At 39.4% G+C, this 21985-nt stretch overlaps 1 protein-coding gene and 1 long non-coding RNA gene across 5 annotated transcripts in view; one reads left to right on the forward strand and one right to left on the reverse strand.

Annotated features, from left to right (window-relative positions):
- LCLAT1 (lysocardiolipin acyltransferase 1) overlaps positions 1 to 21985 on the forward strand; it is a 183558-nt gene that overhangs the window by 60009 nt on the left and 101564 nt on the right. For all 4 annotated transcript variants that reach the window (XM_086700293.1, XM_086700292.1, XM_086700296.1 and 1 more), the window contains exons 2-3: positions 3243 to 3411; positions 13625 to 13823. In XM_086700293.1, coding sequence (XP_086556419.1) covers positions 3247 to 3411; positions 13625 to 13823 — 364 coding nt within the window. In that variant the 5' untranslated portion in view covers positions 3243 to 3246. The remainder of the gene's footprint in view (positions 1 to 3242; positions 3412 to 13624; positions 13824 to 21985) is intronic.
- On the reverse strand, positions 1209 to 7809 carry LOC147582326 (uncharacterized). The gene is made up of 2 exons (XR_015248980.1): positions 7635 to 7809; positions 1209 to 1531 (listed from the first exon to the last, which is right to left on the reverse strand). It is a non-coding gene; the product is annotated as an uncharacterized LOC147582326 (long non-coding RNA).

Consider the following 21985-nt stretch of genomic DNA (forward strand, 5'->3'; position numbering starts at 1 on the left):
CTTTTGCGTGGTGGAGCTGGAGCAGATGGTCCCAGACCTTGATACCAGCATCTGTCTATGCTGGGATTTTTGCTGACAAGTTCCATGTGCTGTCAGTTTTGAAGGGAAGAGAAGCTGTTTGCTCTTAAGGCTTTTAACAAAACCAATCTATTTACGCATTGAGTCGACACTTATACATGCACCCTTACCACTTATCCCAAAACATGAGTCATAGGCCCTAGGTTTTTTTCTTACCCATGGTGACATGCTACAGGTGGTATTTCTTGGCTGTCCTGGCCTGGGTGTGTACAGTTTGTCCCTGGGACCTGTGCTCTTGTGATTTCTTGCAGCTCCCCAATGGGTACACTATACCTAATTGAAATCTCATGAGTTACAGTTCCCTGCTTAAGCCATGCTGTTTTGTATTTCTGTGACTCTGCATGTTTTGTTTTACTGCCTGGAATAATCTCTCCCACCCCCAGCCTCATATCCTCCAAGAGTACAATGCCTTCTTTAATCCCTTTTAGTACAGTCATCCTGCCTTACCGTGAACTATCCTTAACACATGTTGCATGCTCTGTTATACCTTCTATTGTAGCATGTATCCCATTGAATTGCACTTATTTCTTAGTATACCTAGTAGAGTATGAGAACAATGCTACTGCACATATTAGTTGTTAGGGGATTACATAAGGACATTTTATGAAGGAAAAGAGGTTTCCTTCCTGAGCGAGAAGCTGTAGGTATCTGGTCTGTGGATTTGTTTGCCTATCCCCCGCCCCATTTGGGTTGCTTCCAGTTTTTGGCAAGTATGAATGAAGCTGCTATAAACAATTGTGTACAGGTTTTTGTGTCATCATAAGTTTTCATTTGTCCTATATATTTGCTAGTAGAATTGCTGGGTTACACGGTAAGCATATATACTATTTTGCATTGCCACCAGCAGTGTGTGTGAGTTCTTAATGTTTTGCATCCTCACCAGTACTTGGTATTGCCAGGTCCCCCCCCCCCCCCCATTTTAGCTATTCTAATAAGCGTGTAGCTGTCATAACTGTTAACCGTGTTTGTCTGTGAAACCTGTGAGACTTGGAAGAAGACCGGATGGCGCTGGATTAAATGCAGAGCCAGGGAGAAGTTCGTGAGGAGGAGATAGGCCATGATTGACGAGAGCTTGGTATGACTGTCATACTCACTGTGGTATCCCCAAGTGACTAGCACAGAGCCTGGCACACAGTAGGATCTCTTTGTATGCTTATTATTGAACAAATGATTGAGAAGTTAGGGAAAAGACAGGAGCAGGACAGAAAAGTAATTTTAGATGAGACTTGGCCTGAATAACCCCTGTATGTTCATGGGACACATCCTTTTCTACTTGAGTCTGTATTTACATACGTGTTTAGAAGCTGACTCGGGCCTCTCATTCCCGGCCACTCGGCGAGAAGGACGTAGTATAATATCATGAAAGAAGTAGAAGGCAGAAAGGCTTGATGCTTCCAGCTGGTCTGGGGACATGGGAAAGTCATCGGAACTCTTCTGGTCCTCCGCTTCATTACTGTAAAATGAGATGTTATTAGGTGATATCTAAGAGAAGAAATATACGGAGTTAAAAGAGTTTAATCACATCAAATGAGAAATAGTTTACTAAGTGAGGAAGAGGTATGTCTTAAGTATACAGTATAGAGTCCCGTTCTTAAGTGTCTAAACAGAGCCAGCTAATGGCTAATTGGCAGAAACAGCAAAAAAGGGAGTTACAGGGTTTCAGATAGAGGAGCAGCACTGCAGATGGTCTTTTTCTTTTTCCTGTGTAAAAAAAGCTTAAATCTAAAGACTCGATAAAAGCTGCCAAGAGTGTCACCTTTCAGTGTGAAGAGGAGAACCTAGTCCTCACAAAGCAAAGCTGAGGGTGTGGAGGAACACACACACACCTTTCTGGGCCCTGGGTGAGCAAAGTGGTCACTGCATTTCAGTGGTTTTTCTCTGTACCCTCAGTCCCTCACCCGACTTCTACTTAGAAGTTCAGATCTAGAGTTCAGGAAAAAACAGTTCTTACTCATTCTCTTTGTACTTGGAAGGATTTTGTACACACATCGTCAAGTATTGGTAGAGATTTAAAAACATACTCTGTACCCAGATAAAGTCGAATCTGTGTTGTTAAGGGATTTGACCTGTTTTATTGTCTGACATTTATTAAAGCACTTTGACATTTGAAATTTTGTTTCCTGTTCTGAATATTTAAAAAGAATCACAGGTCTTGATCACTGGAATACCTTTTGTAAAATGAAAAATTTAAGGCCATTATTGTTTTCAGAATTTTAATGATTCCAACAGTTGTATTATCCTGAGGCAAAACATATTGTTGCTCTAATATAGGTTAGGTTATAAAATCAAATGTTTGATTATTCATTTTAAACTGTGTTTCCAACAGTTTCTTTTAAAATGTCAATATTAAGTGTTTTTGGTTATGAGGAACCTGAAAGTAATCTTTTGGCAAATAAAGTGAGGAATCTGACTTCTCTTTATTCTTTCAGCTCATAAAGAAAAAGCCAGTTTAAGAACAGTTGCCCAAAGACCTTACTTTCAGGTTCTAGTGTGAAGAATTAACATTAAAAAAAAATTATTTATTTTGAGAGAGAGCAAAGGAGAGAATACCAAGCAGATTCTGTGCTGTCAGCACAGAGCCTGACATGGGGCTCTATTCCATGAGCCATGAGCCATGACCTGAGCCAAAATCAAGAGTCACTCTCAACTGAGTGAGCCACCCAGGAGCCCCAGCATTTCTAGGTTTAAAAAAAAAAAAAAATTTAGTGCACTCTATAAGATTGTCAACGCTGTTAGGCATGATTACCCTTGGGAAACTGTTCTGTAATTCTTGGCCCATTAAGTCGACTTTTTATAGTAGGATATAAAAAAACCTCTGGAATATTTTAAGAGTTTGTATTGGGTAACTCATACATGTTTATGTTAATACTAATAACTAGATTTAAAAAAACCAAAGGCGCTTCTTAAATAATATAGCTTTGGGGTGGGGGGAGGAATCAGACACTTACTCTGCTGAGAGTATTCATTTCTAATGTACTGGAAATTTGTTAGACCTGTAGGACATATAAGAGGGTCACCTTTATGGTATTCAAGCTCTTAAATTCTTTACCAGAGCCTTTTCTGTGGCCTTGTAATTTAAGGTTATTTTATGCATTCTCAGTTTGGGCAGTTTATATGTATAGTAACAAAATATATTCTTTTTCTTTTCTTTACATATCTTTCAGAATCATGGTGTCATGGAAAGGGATTTACTTCATACTCACTCTGTTTTGGGGAAGCTTTTTTGGAAGCATATTCATGCTGGGTCCCTTTTTACCTTTGATGTTTGTAAACCCATCTTGGTATCGCTGGATCAACAACCGCCTCGTGGCAACTTGGCTCACACTACCTGTGGTAAGCTAGAGTCAGAGTTACTCGAATGTTACCCTTTGATAACGTGATAAGCATGTGAATTCTTTCTGTTTCATAAGAGGTACGTTAGCATTTAGAGGAAATACAGAAACTAGAGAACATGAAATATAATTCGTGTCCTTGAAGTAACATCTAAGAGCCATATTCCAAATGAAGAGTTTTCTTTTATATTCCTCATGAAGTTTATTTCCTTCATTGATGTATACTTTACATGTTGCAAAATGCACAAATCTAAAGATATAGTTAATGATGTAAAAATTCTTCAATTTCCCTTTATTTTACGAATAATGACAATTTAAGATTGAGATGAAACTGTTGTTTTGAACTTTTGACATTGATGTGATTGATTTAATTCTTCCCAGTAACCACAGAATTTAGGAATAAAGTGATTTCCTGACTGTGGGCTAGAATGAGAACATCTGTAAATGTAAGTGCGTACAAAATGTGTAGTAGATTCTTGGAACAGACAGGTGTTTTCTGCAACGTCAGTGCATACAGCTCTGAGCACATTTCCCTGTGATTCTGAGCTGGCCCAGACTCCTCCCTTGTCTGGATTAAAGCTGCTTCAGCCCTTCCCTGTTGCTGCTAACCCACAGTGCCTTCCCCAGAAATGGAGGGGCACCCATGTAGCTGCCTTTACCTTGAATAGGTTATTTCCTGAGACTGTTCTGTTTTCTTTTTCCTGAGCAACAGCTGAAACTTCATGTTCCTGGGTTTACTGACCAGTCATGGTAGAGGTGATGGGGACATACCCGACAAGGAAAACAGGGAGGGAATCCTTTTCCTTCAAGTGTTGAAGGGTCTTTCTTCACCCTGTGTCCTTTGAAATGCTGTTGCCTAGTTGCCCTCAGGCGGACGGCCGAGGTTCCATTTGCAGAGACGAAGGTAGACTAATGCTGCGGACTCCTCCCGTGGAGGCTGAGGAGTTGTTTACAGTGCACCCTTTTCATATTTTAGAAAGGATTCTTCTGGTGAATAATTTTAAGAATTGCATTTGTGCCTTGTCAAAGGTTATTTTGTTAAAAAAATTTATTCAGATATGTTTTATGAAATGTGGTATTGTTAAACTAAAAGTAGTCCCCCATCTCTCTCTGTCCCTCCTCCCTTTCCTCTTCCCCGTTTCTTTTCTCTATTTGAACTTAATCTACAGGCACAAAGAAAGGGACTTAGAGTGTACTGGTAGACGATAAATAACTGGTTCCGGATTAAGGAGAGGAATGACAAGTTGTTATTGGAAGGGTAATGATGATTATAGCTGTTAAAGCACTTATGTGACAGGTACTGTGCTAGGGGCTTTAGGATGTCTTCATTTCAGGCACCACCATTATCACCACTTTACCGAAGAAGTAGAAGCTTTGAGAAATTAAATAATTTGCTGAAGGCCATACGCATAAGCAAATTATTTAAGCAGAGCTGAGATTAAACCTAGTTTGCTGCCATATCTAGGTGATAAGAAGAATCTTTCAGGATTGGTCAGGGTCACGTGACTTTAACTTACAGTGGTAAGAAGTTAACTGGTACCTCTTGATTGTTTTAAAAGAAGAAGGTTTGGAGTTCTTTCAAGTCAGGGAATGCCTCACTTCGTAAGGGAAAAAAAATCTGGTAACTACTAACACAATCAGTCTCGGTGGTGTGGTGATTCCTCACAGTGGAAGAGGAAAGGTGGTAAGGAATAGTCCTACAAAGCCTTTGAGAAGCCAAAGACCTAGGTTGCCGAAATACTTGGAACGAGGTACCCCTTAATAAATACTTGCTGGGTGAGAAGTGCCCTGGTCAGACTAGCCCAAACTTTGGTGTCAGAATTATGCTGGCTGGCTTCATAAAAGGAGTTGTACAATATTCCCTCCTCATCTGTTTTGAAAGAAAATGGTGTGTCTGTGTGTGAACACAATTTAGTCACAACCTAGGGATTACATAATGTATCCTTAGTATGTCACAGTGTCCTTGGAGTTGGTATTTATTAGCACACTGCATAAAGTGTAAGGCTTGTGACAGTGTAGGACTTTCATTCCCACATCCTTTGTGCTGCTGCTGTCCTACTCTGTCTGCTCACAAAATAAACTCGACAATGCAGTGTTATAATTCTTTGCTTTACATGGCCCTATTTCTTTCAAAGAAATCATAGAATATAATCTCTTATGTTTATCTAAATATTTTCCATTCATAGTATCCTTTGTTTTTCCTGTATATTAGAGTTTCTGTCTAGTGTCCTTTCCCTTCAGCCTGAAGAACTTCCTTTAGGTTTTCTTGTAGTGAGGGCTCCTGTAGATGGTTTTCTTTTATTTTGCCTTCATTTTTTTTTTAATGTGTGTTTATTTTTTTTTATTTTTGAGACAGAGATGGAGTGTGAGCGGGGGAGGGGCAGAGAGAGAGGGAGACACAGAATCCGAAGCAGGCTCCAGGCTCTGAGCTGTGAGCACAGTGTCCGACGCAGGGCTCGAACCCATGGACCATGAGATCATGACCTGAGCTGAAGTCAGATGCTCAACCGACTGAGTCACCCAGGCGTCCCTATTTTGCCTTCATTTTTGAAGTATAGTTTGCTGATTGTGAAATTTCTGGGATGACATTTTCCTCCTTCTTTTCCAACTTTCACATTCTATTGTCTTAGGCTCTCCTTGTTTGTTGAAAAGTTAGTTAGCATGTATGTTGTTGCTTCCATTTATATAATGTGCCCTTTTCCTCTGGCTGCTTTTAAGATTTCTTGTTTTTCTTTTTTAGTAGTTTGTTTTGGTCATGTTATGCCTAGGTCCTAGTTTTCTTGATGTTAATTTTGCTGTGTGTCATTGGGCTTCTTGGATCGGTAGCTTTGTTTTTTCCAAATTGGAAAATTTGGGGCTGTTATTTCCTCACATTTTTTTCTGCTCCTTTCACTCTCATCCCCTTTTGGGACTAGAGTTGTAGGTTAGGTTGTTTGTATTGTTAACACAAGTCACCAAGTTCACTGACCCCTTCTTCTGCCACCTTTAACTGCTGTTTTGTTCACACGGAGGATTTCTGTTTAAAATACTGTACTTCGGGGCGCCTGGGTGGCGCAGTCGGTTAAGCGTCCGACTTCAGCCAGGTCACGATCTCGCGGTCCGTGAGTTCGAGCCCCGCATCAGGCTCTGGGCTGATGGCTCAGAGCCTGGAGCCTGTTTCCGATTCTGTGTCTCCCTCTCTCTCTGCTCCTCCCCCGTTCATGCTCTGTCTCTCTCTGTCCCCAAAATAAATAAACGTTGGAAAAAAAAAATTTTTAAAATACTGTACTTTTAGGGTGCTTGGGTGGTTCAGTCAGCTGAGCATCTGACTCTTGATTTCAGCTCACGTGATGATCCGTGCTGATAGCGTGGAGCCTGCTTGAGATTCTCTCCCTCCCTCTCAAATAAATAAATAAACATTTATAAAATGTACTGTACTTTCAAGTTCTAGAATTTATGTTGGGTTCTTCAGTGGTTTCATAACAGAGTTTTCACCTGTATAATTCGTTATAACCTTATTTTCCTGCAACTCAGCTCAGTGGTAAGACTAATACCGCTTATTTTGTCAGGTCTGGAAGCAGCAGTCCCTTGCTTATTTATTTTCTTTTATTTTTCCAGTAGGAAGTACTTTGCATTGAATATTTATGATCTTACAGTATCAGTGTGGATCCTCCTTATACATTAATGCAAAATTTCTTTTTCCTTTCATAATAGCAGGAAGGATTTTTTGGTAAGTTTTGTTAACTGCTGTCTATGGCAGAATTAGCAGGATCCTAGAACATTAGTCCAGCAACTATTTATTAAGTGTCCACTATGTGCTGAGCATTTTGCTGGAATGTAATGACGAACAGGACGGATATGACCTCTGGCCTTGTGGAGGTAATGGTGTTCTACCTAAACTATCTTTCCTAGCTGTAGATATACACAGTTTGACCTGTTTCTGTCTTTCATTTGATGAGAGACTACTACTTCCTTTGTTAGAGGACAGAAGGTGACTTCTCAGGCTGTGAATTTTTAGAGGTAGATTTTTAAATTATTTTAAAGATACAAAGTCCATTGTTTCATTACAGCCCTCAAACATACATGGAATTTACCCACTAGAGCATGCTTATTTACAAAGTATTTCTCCAGAAAAGTAAATAAACAACTCACAGATTAACTGTACTAAGTAGATATTTCTAAAAAGTCTTCTGTAAGCTTCACTTAGTTGTTGTAAACCAGAGACCCTTCATTTTGAAAACTAACCTACTTGTCTAAGAATTCCTTCCAGAACAGTCTGCAGAGTGTCCATTCTCTTGGTACATTTCTACAGTGAGGGGTGGTCTTTGGTCATTCCATTTGGGGACATTTCTATTCAGCATAATCAATACTGTCAAGGTCACACTCTGCACGTGTCCAAGAGCAGTGTTTACTTCTCAAAATTTGGAGTCTTTCCGGCAGACCAATTGTTAGCTAATAACCTGGGATTCTGAAAACTGTTTGGAGTTCTGTCCTTTCACCATAAGTCATGACTTAGGGATTTAGAGATCATTTTCTAACTCCCCACCTAGGATACAGGTCTCTTCCACAGCCTGCTGATTCCAGCCCAGTCCTAGAACAAATAGCCTGCTGCTAAGAAAAGGGATGCTGTGTTTGATGAATGACTTGGGATTGCAAGACCTTAAATAAAGCAAACGATTTGAGGAGCGAGGCTAAGTGGAGTCTGAAAGGCCCAGGCAGACTGGGAGATGAGGAACGCCACAGAGTTGGTTTTAGCTCAGTCTAAATAAAGAGTCATTGGAATGGTAAATGAGAGCTTGGGCATAATGGTAAAACCAATTTCTCTGTGACCATGAGGGGAACCTTTAGACACGGTGGAACACTTGGAAGTAGTAATCAGTGGTCTATAAAAGATCCTCAGAAATCGCTTCCATAAAGTATTATGAAATTTCATAAGATTAGTTTGTCTTCTATACTAGTTTCTAGACTAGAAATAGAAAAAAAAATGTAAGAATGGTGTCTTTTTAACAGTTTTTGATTTGGATAATTTGAATTCTGGAGTTCTTTACAGACGTTCAATTTTACCTCTGTGTAGTATATATTTGTAATTCTTTGTGAGACCTGTAAATAACGTTGACTCGATTATGTTTTATCTGGTATTACAAATGATGAATGTGAATTTGAGATCTAGGCTGTCCAAAAGGTTATATATAACTTTCAGGTGCATTCTGATAGAGTGCTGGATGGCAAGGGAGAGAATGCCATATGATATGCTCCTGGACAGACAGTCTGGATCTATTTTGACATTTTCCATAATGAAAAGCGAAAGATTGTTTTGGGATCCACGGGATACATGTATTAGAAATTGCACTGAAAAGACGAGGGCTGAGGTTTGGGATTTATAAGGCTTTAAGATTTTTAACAACTCTTCTGTGGTGCAACACACAATTAGTAATCAACTTCATCTTTCTACCAGTTAAGGGAAGGGCATTCTGCATTTCAATTCTCTGTAAAAACTGTAAAGTATATCATTTGGAAAGCAGAATGGAGCTGATCCAAGTTAATAAGCCATAGATGATGACTTCACACATGTCCTCTGGGCCAAGACATATAATTCAGTGACTCATTTTGGGAGTTGATGGCCCTTTATACTTACAAGTATGTGTTTGTGGGTCCAAGCCTAGAGGACTCTGCCATGATCCTCTCTATCATGAAGTCTTCTGCATAGACACTTGACTGCTCAGAGACTTGGGGAGTGGGGCTTATAATTATTTGAGTGGTTATGGACCCTTTTGAAAATATGATGAAAACTATAGGCATTTAGCAAAGTACCTGTTCATACTTTTCTTTCTTTCCTTTTTTTTTTTTAAACTAGGCTCCATGCCTAGTGTGTGGAGCACAACATAGGTTTGAACTCAGGACCCTGAGATTAAGACCTGAGCTAAAATCAAGAGTTGGATGCTTAACAACTGAGCCACACAGGTGCCCCGTGTATACTTTTTCAAGAGGGGTCCATGTTTATTTCTTTTTTTTTAAATATAATTTATTGTCCACTTGGCTAACATACAGTGTATATAGTGTGCTCTTGGGTTCGGGAGTAGATTCCCATGATTCATCACTTACATACAACACCCAGTGTTCATCCCAACAAGTGCCCTCCTCACCTTCCCCCCATCAACCCTCAGTTTGCTCTCTGTATTTAAGAGTCTCTTACGGTTTGCCTCCCTCTCTCTTTGAAACTATTTTTCCCCTTCCATTTCCCATGGTCTTCTGTTATCAACTTCCGCATATGAGTGAAAACATAGCGTATCTGTCTTTATCTGATGGACTTATTTTGCTTAGCATAATACCCTCCAGTTCCATCCACATTGTTGCAAATGGCCAGATTTCATTCTTTCTCATTGCCAAGTAGTATTCCATTGTATATATAAACCACATCTTTTTTATCCATTTATCAGTCGATGGACATTTAGGCTCTTTCCATAATTTGGCTATTTTTGTTTCCATGATTTTCCACTTTTGTTAAAAGTGCTGCCATAGACATTGGGGTACATGTGGCCCTGTGAATTAGCACTCCTGTATCCCTTGGGTAAATTCCTAGTAGTGCTATTGCTGGGTTGTAGGGTAGTTCTATTTTTAATTTTTTGAGGAACCTCCACCTGTTTTCCAGAGTGGCTGCACACTTGTATTCCCACCAACAGTGCAAGAGGGTTCCTATTTCTCCACGTCCTTGTCAACATCTCTTGTTTCCTGAGTTAACTTTAGCCACTCTGACCAGTGTGAGGTGGTATCTCAATGTGGTTTTGATTTGTAATTCCCTGATGATGAGTGATGTCGAGCATCTTTTCATGTGTCTGTTGGCCATCTGGATGTCTTCTTTGGAAAAGTGTTCATGTCTTCTGCCCATTTCCTCATTGGATTATTTGTTTTTCAGGTGTTAAGTTTGGTAAGTTCTTTATAGATTTTGGATACTAACCCTTTATCTGATAGGTCATTTGCAAATATCTTCTTCCATTCCGTTGGTTGCGTTTTAGTTTTGTTGGTTTCCTTTGCATTGCAGAAGCTTTTTATCTTGATGAGGTCCCAATAGTTCGTTTTTGCTTTTATTTCCCTTGCCTTTGGAGACATGTTAAGTAAGGAGTTGCTGTAGCTGAAGTCAAAGAGGTTGTTGCCTGTTTTCTCCTATAGGGTTTTGATTGGTTTCCTGTCTCACAGTTAAGTCTTTCATCCATTTTAAGTTTATTTTTGAATATGGTGTAAGAAAGTGGTTCAGTTTCATTCTTCTGCATGTTGCTCTACAGTTCTCCCAGCACCCTTTGCTAAAGAGACTTTTTCCCATTGGATGCTCTTTCCTGCTTTATCGAAGATTAGTTGGCCATACGTTTGTGGGCCCAGTTCTGGGTTCTCGGTTCTATTCCATTGGTCTATGTGTCTGTTTTTGTTCCAGTACCATAATGTCTTGATGTTTATAGATTTGCGTTAACCTTGATTCCCAAACCAGATAGAGACCCCACTAAAAAGAGAACAACAGGCTAATATCCCTGATGGACACAGATGTAAAAACTCTTAACAAGATACTGGCAAATCGAATTCAACAGCATGTTAAAAGAATTATCAAGTGGGATTCATTCCTGGGCTGGTTTAATATTTGCAAATCAATCAGTGCAATCCATCACATTAATAGAAGAGAAGAACGGTATGATCCTGTCCATAGATGCAGAGAAGCATTTGACTAAATACAACATCCTTTCTTTAAAAACCCTCAAGAAAGTTGGGATAGAAGGAACATACCTTGGGGCGCCTGGGTGGGTGGCTTAGTTAGGCTCAGATCATGATCTCACTGCTTGTGAGTTTGAGCCCCATGTCAGGCTCTGTGCCAACAGCTCAGAGCCTGCTTCTAATTCTGTGTCTCCTTCTCTCAAAAATAAATAAATATTAAAATTAAAAAAGAAAAAGAAGGAACATACCTTAACATCATAAAAGCCATAAATGAAAAGCCCACAGCTACTATCATCCTCAATGGGCAAAAACTAAGAGCTTTCCCCCTGAGATCAGGAACACGACAGAGATGTCCACTCTTACCACTGTTGTTTAACATAGTGTTGGAAGTCCTAGCATCAGCAATCAGACAACAAAATGAAATAAAAGGCATCCATATAGGCAAAGAAGTCAAACTTCCACTTTTTTGCAGATGACCTGATACTCTACGTGGAAAATCCAAAAGACCACCAAAAAGCTGCTAGAACTGATACATGAGTTCAGCAAAGTCACAGGATACAAAATCAATGTACAGAAATTTGTTGCATTTCTATGCTCTAATAATGAAGCAACAGAAAAAGAAATCAAGAAATCGATACCATTTACATTTGTTTCAAGAACCATAAAATACTTAGGAATAAACCTAACCAAAGAGGTAAAAGATCTGTATGCTGAAAACTATAGAAAATTTATGAAAGAAATTGAAGAAGACACAAAAAAATGGCAAAACATTCCATGCTCATGGATTAGAAGAACAAATATTGTTAAAATGTCAATACTACCCAAAGCAATCTACACATTCAATGCAATCCCAGTCAAAATAGCACTGGCATTCTTCTCACAGCTAGAACAATCCTAAAATTTGTATGGAACCACAAAGGACCCCGAATAGCCAAAGTAATCTTGAAAAAGAAAACCAAAGCTAGAGGCATCAGAGTCCCGGACTTTAGCCTCTAGTACAAAGCTGTAATCATCAAGATAGTATGGTATTGGCACGTTTATTTACTTCTTGAAGGCTGTCCTTCTAGGACTTGATGTCAGGTTAAACACCCATGCCCTAAAGTGAATCTCCGCTGTGGGAAAGTAACTCACTGGGTCCTGTGAGATACCTGTTTTACTCTGTTAAGGTGTTAACACTCTGACTCTATAATTCTTTGGGCATAAAACATTTCTAACTTTTCCTTAGCTGATATTCCCTTTGAACTGTTTTTTTCTTGGTCCTATTTTTGTTTTAAAGTCCTGTTGTTCACCTGTGTCATGTTATTTAAAAAAAAGTTTTTGTGAAATGTAACAAACATATTGAAAGTTAATAAAACATAAACGCACACTTTAAAATTATATATTAAGGTGTAACTATCAACCAGGTCAAGAACTAGAATATTGGCCACCCTCCAGCAAGCCATCTAGCTTTCAAATCACAATCATCTATTTGGTAGAAGTAGCCAGTAACTTGACTGTAAGATAGCCCTTTCCTTGCTGTTCTTTACAATTTCACTGGCTATATACACCTAAAATATCTTACTGTTTTAAAAAATTTCTACAGGACACTTTTTGTTTGTTTCGCTTCTCTCAGTATTATGTTTGTGTGCCATCCATGTCATAGACACCTGTAGTTCATTTACTTTCATTGTTTCAACTGCACTATACGTGCTGTGCTTCTCTAGAGGTTTTCATGATGTTGTTGCCGGAGAGAAGTTTTGATTTTCTTACCTTTGCTCTGTCTTGGACCAGTTTTCTCTCCATTCATAGTGAAGTCCTATATTAATTTGTTATATATAAATTATTGGAAAATTTAAATAAGGGATTGAAATCAAGGTTTCTTATTTCCTGTTTTTTTTCTCCACAAGAATTCCAGCATGGAATATACTTTCAATATTTCACGTATATTATACGGCTGGTTAGCAGAAAAGTTAATTAAACAAATTCAGCAAATATTTGGGCATCTTCCAGGTGCCAGACACTGTTGTAGGTGCTAGGGTTGCAGGACTTTATAAACATCTGGTTTATTATTTATATATTGTTAAATAGATACGTATGTTTGTTTAAAGAGATCATAATAGAGAAAGGTATAAAATGAAGAATTTGACTTTCTGTTCCTTCAGCCCTGTACTCAGTGCTAAATTTCTTGATTATCCTTTCTGGAAAGTAATCATCCTATGTATCTATAGCCTTAAAAAATTATGTAGTGGAATCTTCTTGTGTATCTTTTACACTTTTTTTCAAGTTAATATATCTTGAAGATTTCAATGAAAGCTAACATTTAATTAGGAAACTGTCAGAAACCTAAATTAATAAAACTAAAAATAAAAATACTGCCTTTATATTCTCATTCTTCCAGATTAACTTCTTTTTCCAGATTTATTATAGAAGCCATAATCTTGAGCAACACTATGCCTTTGACTTACTAGAAATCAGATTTATTTACAGAACATGATACAATTTACCTATGGGAAATTATAACTTTAAATTGTCACATACCTATATTGTTTATTCCTTAGGCATTGTTGGAGACCATGTTTGGTGTAAAAGTTATTATAACAGGTGATGCATTCGTTCCTGGAGAGAGAAGTGTCATTATCATGAATCATCGGACAAGAATGGACTGGATGTTCCTGTGGAATTGTCTGATGAGATATAGCTACCTCAGATTGGAGAAAATTTGCCTCAAAGCCAGTCTCAAAAGTGTTCCTGGATTTGGTAGGTTATTCACAAATTATTTTAAGCTGTTCATTTAATATGTGATAAAACTACAGAATAATTTGTTAAACGCCACATACGTATTAAAGTCATTCCATTTTTTTTTCTCACTAGCCTAAAAACAGTCACCAGTTTGTTTTTTTCTTCATGGATTGCAAAAGATTATTTTAATCTTTTTTGAAATATTTTACATTGAGAGACTAAACTGTTCTCAAGGAAGTAGATATGGTTCCAGAGAGATCAGCACTTTGAAGGATATGAATTAATAGTTCAGTAACTTTTTATTTCATATTAGGCTTATGGTGATTTAGGCCAGAAACCTACTCGAAATAATCTGATTCATCCACATTCATGCAATAAATGTTAATTGACAACCCGTTGGTTCTTAGCAGTATACTAGTTGCTGGTATTTTCTGAACTTCCCTAATCCATAGCTTTTTTGTTTTTTTTTGTTTTAAAGTTTTCATTTTTCTCATTGTATACTATGTTTAAAAATTCCTAGAAATGCAACATGTTGTATAGTAGGGATAAAACTTAACCCCTCCCGCCCCATACACAATGTGAAAGGAGTGGGGGAGCAGACTGAATATGTATTCAAACCAGTTATTCACATATGGGTATATGAAAGCCCCCTGACTGCTTTATCTATTACATCTCTACTTCTGTGGCTTCCTGTGTAACATTTATTATTTGAATTCTTTGCCTTCTGAACTCTGCCCCTGTCAGTGTACTGAAATAGTTTTGTGAGGGCAAAAGGCAGGTGTTGTCCTCAGGATGGACTAATCAGGAGATTTGTACTCTCAGGATAAACTAATTTCTTACATAGCAACTAACTTCCTTTAGAGTTCACATCCTCATAAAACCAGCGTGAAACGACAAGGCATTTTATGACCTCGCCTCGGAATTCATATAGTCTCACATATCCACAATATATTACTGGTGGAAGCAGTCACTGTCCTCAAGATTCTAGGGGGAAAGCACAGACTTCGGTTCTTGAGAGAGATGTCAGAGACCTTATCAGTGTTTTCAAAGCTGCCACATCCCTAAAAGGACTGATCAAAAAAGAAAAGAGAAGGCATGTGTCACCAGTAGCAACAATGACAATGTCTTGTTTATTGTTCCTGATTCTGCATAAAATATAGTAACAGAATATTAAAAACTTAGGAAATTACATACAGAAGAATGCAACTGACAAACTTTGTCAACAACGAAGAACAATTTAAACAATCTTGTGTCTAATTTAAAAGCCTCACAAAGCTTTCTGGAGGATAGTGGCAGCAGCCCGATTTTTCTCAGACTTAAAAAGTGTTCAGATTAACAATCAGAGGAAATAAAAACATGGCTCACTCATCTCTTCAGTATGACTAGGAGGCAAAGAATACCATGACCTTCTCATTGCCTTAATAGAGACATAAATTCTAAGTGTTCCTTCTGACTTCCTATTGTTGCAAGCCCGTGGGTGCTAAGGGTGGGGAGGTAAGGCTTAAGAGTAGAGGGACACAGACAACTAAGAAAACGCCTAATACCAAATGCCAAAATACCGAACACAGGTCAGACACAGTGGTTTGTGGCACAAGATACAGGGACATGACTATTAAAGACAGCAGGGCATGAAGAGGCAGCCTCAGAGAAGCATTGCTTCTGAGGAAGAATCAGATACACACAGAAGAGTTAGCTCCTCATAGAGGTGTGGCAGTGAGGAAAACAAGGAAATTAAGAATGAGAGTGTCATCAAATAAGCATTTGGGGATATGAAAAAAAAAAAACCCGTATAAGCAACACAAAGAACAGTAATGGTCAAGAAAGCAAAAAATGTAAACAAGAAATGAATTCAAGAAAAGAAAAATAGAACATAAAGGCAAAAAATCCTATCAGGAATGTACAGGAAAACAAAGAAAATGGAAATGAGGGAAAAAATTGTCAGAAAGTGGTTGAAATGGAAGATAGCCAAAGGAGGTCTGACATGTATATATAATTAGAGTCCCTAAAGAAGACAATCAAAAGTACAACCCAAGAAAACATTTTGGGCATAAAAGATAACATGAGAGGCACTTCCAGGATGAAGCATGAGCCTCCATAGACCGATTGCCCAGAGAAATGGTGAAAATTCTAAAACAACAGTCATTTAAAGTCTCTAGAAGTGGTCCCAAGGATATACGGCAAATGGCCACTTATTCGAGAAAGTGCACCAAGATTTGTTGAGAACAGTGAGAATCTGTGGTATTTGAAACAACACACGTTCCTTTCACCTCCCAGTTTAGTCAAACAGAAATTCCACTCTAAACTGGTGCAGCCAAGAAAACAGGCCTGCCTCCCTCCCTCCTCATTGCACAGCTGTCTTCTACAAGCCCTCACTATCTTCACTCGAATAACTGCATATTGATTACATGATGACTGAGTTGTCTGGTTTCCAAGAAAGCAAATTAGGCTGGAAGTCTCTGGTAAAATAAAAATTTTACATCTGCGTATGAAGAAACAATGAGTTTAGGTCCGTGTGATTGCATTACCTTATAGCGTTCAGAAGTTTTATTCCCATTTAATATAGTACAAAATAGATTTGAAGCTTGCACTCTCCAGATAGGTATTACTTTGACTTGAATCTAAATATAGAATATTTATCTCCTATTGTGAAATTAACTTTAGAGCCAAACATGTTTAGGCAGAATCTAGGAACTATTAAATTTTCTCTTAATGTCATGTATAACTGTTTTAATAGCCTTAGCCGGTCCACATTTATCTAAGAGCTTATTTTAAAAAACTATATAAACAATAAATGAGCAGGATGAACATGTGTGGATCATGCTACAGTAAATGGGGGAGGAGTACAAACTGTAGAGCTTTAGAATGTGTCCCAATTTAAGTTGTTATTAACTTAAAATTGACTGTTAAAGATACAAGTAGTCTTATGTAAGTCTCAGGTTAACTACAAAGCAAAACTTTGGAGTAGATACACAAAAGAGAGAAAATGTTTGGGGCCCCTGGATAGCTCAGTCGGTTAAAAGTGTCCAACTCTTGGTTTCAGCTCAGGTCATGATCTCACAGTTTGTAAGTTTGAGCCCTGCCTTGGGGCTTTGCCCTGACAGTGAGGAACCTGCTTGGGATTCTGTCTCTCTCCTTCCCTCATTTTCTGTCTCTCAAAATAAATAAACTTAAAAAAAGTTCAAGTACCTGTTGCATTTATATATAATAAACTATCAGAGATATTAAGAAAATAATCCCATTTGTAACTGTGTTAAAGAGACTAAAACACCTCAGAATAAATTAAATCAAGGAGGTAAAATAACGTGTACACTAAAAACTATAAGATATTGGTGAAAGAACCTGAAAAAGACACAAATGAATGGAAAGATATTTGGTGCTCATGGATAAGAATAATTAATGTTGTTAAAATGTCCATACTACTCAAAGCAGTGTACAGATTCAGCGCAATCTCTATCAAAATTTCAGTGGTATTTTTCACAGAAATAAACAATCCTAAAATTTGTATGGAGCCAAAAAAAAAAAAAAACCCAAACAGCCAAAGCAATCATGAGAAAGAACAAATATGAAAGCATCACACTTCCAGATGTCAAAGTGTATTACAAGTCCATAGTAATCAGAGCAGTATTGGCATAAAACACACAGAAAACTGGAAGAGAATGGAGAGCATCAGAACTAAGTCTATGCAAATATGGTCAATTAATTTATGACAAAGGAGCCAAGAATATATAATACACATTATTGAAGAGTAAATGATATTGGGAAAACTGGACAGCCACATGCAAAAGAATGAAACTGGACCATTATCTTACCACATACACAAAGATTAACTCAAAATGGATTGAAGTTGAATTTGAGACCTGAAACCATAAGACTCCCAGAAGAAAACATTGATGGTAAGCTCCTTAATGTTGGTCTTGGTGGTGACTTTATGGATTTGACAATAAAAGCAAAGGCAACAAAAGCAAATAAAGAAGGACTACATCAAACTAAAAATCTCCGGTATAAAGGAAACCATCAAAAAAACGAGAAGGCAGGCTACAGAAAATATTTGCAAATCATATATCTGACAGTGGGTTAGTATACAAAATACATAAAGAACTCCTCAAACTCAACAGCATAGCAGAAACAATGCAAACAAAAATCACACCAGAAATCCCCCAGTAAGCCTGATTTTTTTTTTTAATTTTTTTTTTTAACGTTTATTTATTTTTGAGACAGAGAGAGACAGAGCATGAACGGGGGAGGGGCAGAGAGAGAGGGAGACACAGAATCGGAAACAGGCTCCAGGCTCTGAGCCATCAGCCCAGAGCCCGACGCGGGGCTCGAACTCACGGACCGCGAGATCGTGACCTGGCTGAAGTCGGACGCTTAACCGACTGAGCCACCCAGGCGCCCCATGCCTGATTTTAAAAATGGGGAGAGGATCAGAGTAGACGTTTTTTGGAAGAAGATATACAGATGACTGACTGGTACATGAAAAGGTGCTCAACATCACTAATCATCAGGGAAATGTAAATCCAAACCATAATGACATATCACTACACACCTGTTAGAATTGCTACTGCCAAAAAGATGAGAAATAGTGTTGGTGAGGATGTGGAAGAAAGGGAAGCCCTGTGCATGGTTGGTGGGAATTTAAATTGGTGCAGCCACTATGGAGAGCCATATGGAGAATTCTTAAAAAATTAAAAATGGAACTACCGTGTGAGCCAGCAACTCCACTTTTGGATATTTATCTGAAGGAAAAGAAAACATTAACTTGAAAAGATATATACACCCCTATGTTAATTAACAATAGTCAAGATACGGAAACAACCTAACCATCCATCCATATCAATGGATGAAGAAGATGAGAGATAGGAGATTGCTGGAAGATATGGGAACAGGAGGACCCTAATTTCATGTCCCACTGATACAACTAGATAACACTCCCAACAGGGTAAATAACCCAGAAAATAACCAAAGACTGAAGAACAAACTCCATAACTTAAATGTAGAGAAGAGGCCACATTGAAGAGGGTAAGAAGGGCAGAGATGCAGTGGGGAGTGAAACCACAGTACTGTCCAAGAAAAGGAGGGACCTGTGGGCATGGAGAGGGGAATAGAACTAAACTATCACACTGGGAAGCCAGCATAGGGAAGATGAATCCCCATAACATTTGGCTTCAAAAACCAGAGGGGCTTAAATTTGTTGTGAGTTCTTTTAACCAGTAGGGCTTAAAGTCTGCAATTTTAAAAATCAGTGGGTTAGCTCTCTGAGAGCTGGGAGGGCAGAAGGCAAAAGAAGACGGAGTCTGTGCCCTTAAAGAGACAGCATAACAAACACAAAGAGATAACAGCAAAGCAGCAGCAGCTTAAAAAATGCGTTGGGTATACAGGAGGGAGAATTATTTACTAATCTCAGATCGGATCTCTGAGGGACAGAGCTCACTGGGAGACTTCTCCAGGTACAAATGAATGGGCAGGTGCCATTTCCCTTTCATGCCCGCCCCGCCCTGACCCCGCCCCCCCGCCCACCCCCGCCCCCAGCATAAACACACGACCACCTGTAGTGTAGAAATTCACTACCTAACTTGCTTATACTGTACCTTGTGGATCCATCCCATCCAGCCAGGCTTGCCTCATTCCCAGTGCTGCTGGTGCCCTCTCCTAGAAGACCAGCACGAACTTTGCCAACACCTTATCTCCTGACCCCATGATTTGTGGGGCCTGGGTCCCCTCTCATGGAGGATCAGCTCACAAACCTTGTTAAAACTGCATGCCACACCCCCAGCATATCGCAGATCCACTCTGTCCAATACTCTCTTGGCTGGAGCCTATTCAAACCAGGGCCACATGTCCAGGGGTGCCTGGGTGGCTCAGTCAGTTAAGTGTCCAACTTTGGCTCAGGTCATGATCTCACAGTTTGTGAGTTTGAGCCCTGCGTTGGGCTCTGTGCTGACAGCTTGGAGCCTGCTTTGGATTCTGTGTCTCCCTCTCTCTCTGTGCCCCTCCCACACTAGTGCTCTCTCTCTCTGAAAAATAAACATTAACAAAAATTTTCTTCAGGGGCACCTGGGTGGCTCAGTCAATTAAGCATCTGACTTGATTTTAGCTCAGGTCATGATCTCACGGTTTGTGGGTTCAAGCCCCCGCATCGGGCTCTGCACTAACAGTGTGGAGCCTGCTTGGGATTTCTCTCTCCCTCTCTGTCAGACCCTCCCGATGCTCTGTCTCTCCCTCAAAATAAATAAACATGGAAAAAAAAAAAAAGGTACAATCCTGGCAGTATACAAACAGCCCCAAGAAGAGCCACCACCACTCCAAAGTGACTCCTGCCCTGCCTGACACTATTCAGATTACAGTCCCCAGCAAAGAGCTGGGGGGCCAACAGCTGGTCTGATTGCAGTCCCTGCCCACCAACAGAAGCTTTTTGGGGGACAACATGGGGATAGCGTCCTGCAGTTTGGTGCCACTGCATCTCTGACAAATACGTAGTCTGACTCAACTCAAGCCCAAGGTGGCCTCAGACTGGCCCACCAACACCACAGGGACCAAACACTGCCCAAAGCAGGCAGCGAGCCACTGCAGACGACTGAACTGAAGGAAAAAGCAGCTCAGTCAAAACAGCAGGGTGCACACAACACACATAGGAACCACCCCTGAGGTGCCAGGTTCCAGTAAACAGGGGACATTGCACTGTAAGACACTACAGGGCCTCTTCTTCATAAGGCCACTACTTTCTTTTTAAAAAGTTTTTTAAATGTTTATTTTTTTTATTTATTTATTTTTTTTAATTTTTTTTTTCAACGTTTATTTATTTATTTCTGGGACAGAGAGAGACAGAGCATGAACAGGGGAGGGGCAGAGAGAGAGGGAGACACAGAATCGGAAACAGGCTCCAGGCTCTGAGCCATCAGCCCAGAGCCTGACGCGGGGCTCGAACTCACGGACCGCGAGATCGTGACCTGGCTGAAGTCGGACGCTTAACCGACTGCGCCACCCAGGTGCCCCTTAAATGTTTATTTTTAAGAGAGAAAGACAGAGTGCGAGCAGGGGAGGGGCAGAGAGAGAGGGAGACACAGAATCTGAAGCAGGCTCCAGGCTCTGAACTGTCAGCACAGAGCCCGACATGGGGCTTGAACTCACAAACCATGAAATCATGACAAGTCGAAGTCAGATGCTTAAACAACTGAGCCACCCAGGCGCCCCAAGGCCACTACTTTCAAGAGCAGAATACATAGCTGACTTTTCCTAACACATAGAAACAGACACAGAGAGGCATACAAAATGAAGACACAGAGGAGTATGTTCCATATGAAAGGATAAGACAAAATCACAGCAAGAGACCTAAATGAAATGGAGATAAGTAATATGCCTGATAGAGAATTCAAAACAATAGAAAGATACTCACTAAACTTAATAGTGGAGGACATCAGTGAGGCCCTTAACAAAGAGATAGAAAAAGAACCAATCAGAGATGAAGAACACAATAAATGAAATTAAAAATACACTAGATGGAATAAATGTCAGCCTAAAGGAAACAGAAGAATGAATCAGTGACCTGGAGGACAAAGTAATAGAAAGTAATCAAGCTGAACATGTGAGAGAAAAAAAAAAAATATGTAAAATGAGAATAGACTTAGCAACTCAGCAACTCCATCAAGTGTAGTAACAGTTGCATTATAAGGATCCCAGAAGGAGAAGAGAAAAAAGACAGCAGAGTGCTTATTTGAAGAAAATAATAGCTGAAAACTTTACTGAATCTGGGGAAAGAAACAAATTCAGATCCAGGAGGCACAGAGATTCCCCCAACAGAATCAACCCAAGGAGGTCCACACCAAGACATATGGTAATTAAAATGACCAAAAATAGAAAGAATTTTAAAAGAGCAAAGAAAAAGGATACCATTACATATAAGGGAAACCTCAAGACTGTAGTGGATTTTTCAGCAGAAACTTTGCAGGCTAGAAGGGAGTGGCATAATATATTCAAAGTGCTGACAGGGGAAAAAATTTGCAGCTGAGAATACTCTCTCGGTCCAGGCTATCATTCAGAATACAATGAGAGAGAAAGTTAAAAAGTTAAGAAAAGTTAAAGGAATTCATCACCACTAAACCAGCCCTGTAAGAAATGTTAAAGGAGATGGGGCGCCTGGGGTGGCTCAGTCGATGAAGCATGGCTTGTGAGTTCAAGCCCTG

Source organism: Puma concolor, chromosome A3, assembly GCF_028749965.1.
Source record: "Puma concolor isolate L17-30 chromosome A3, mPumCon1.1.hap2, whole genome shotgun sequence".
Classification (NCBI taxonomy): domain Eukaryota; kingdom Metazoa; phylum Chordata; class Mammalia; order Carnivora; family Felidae; genus Puma; species Puma concolor.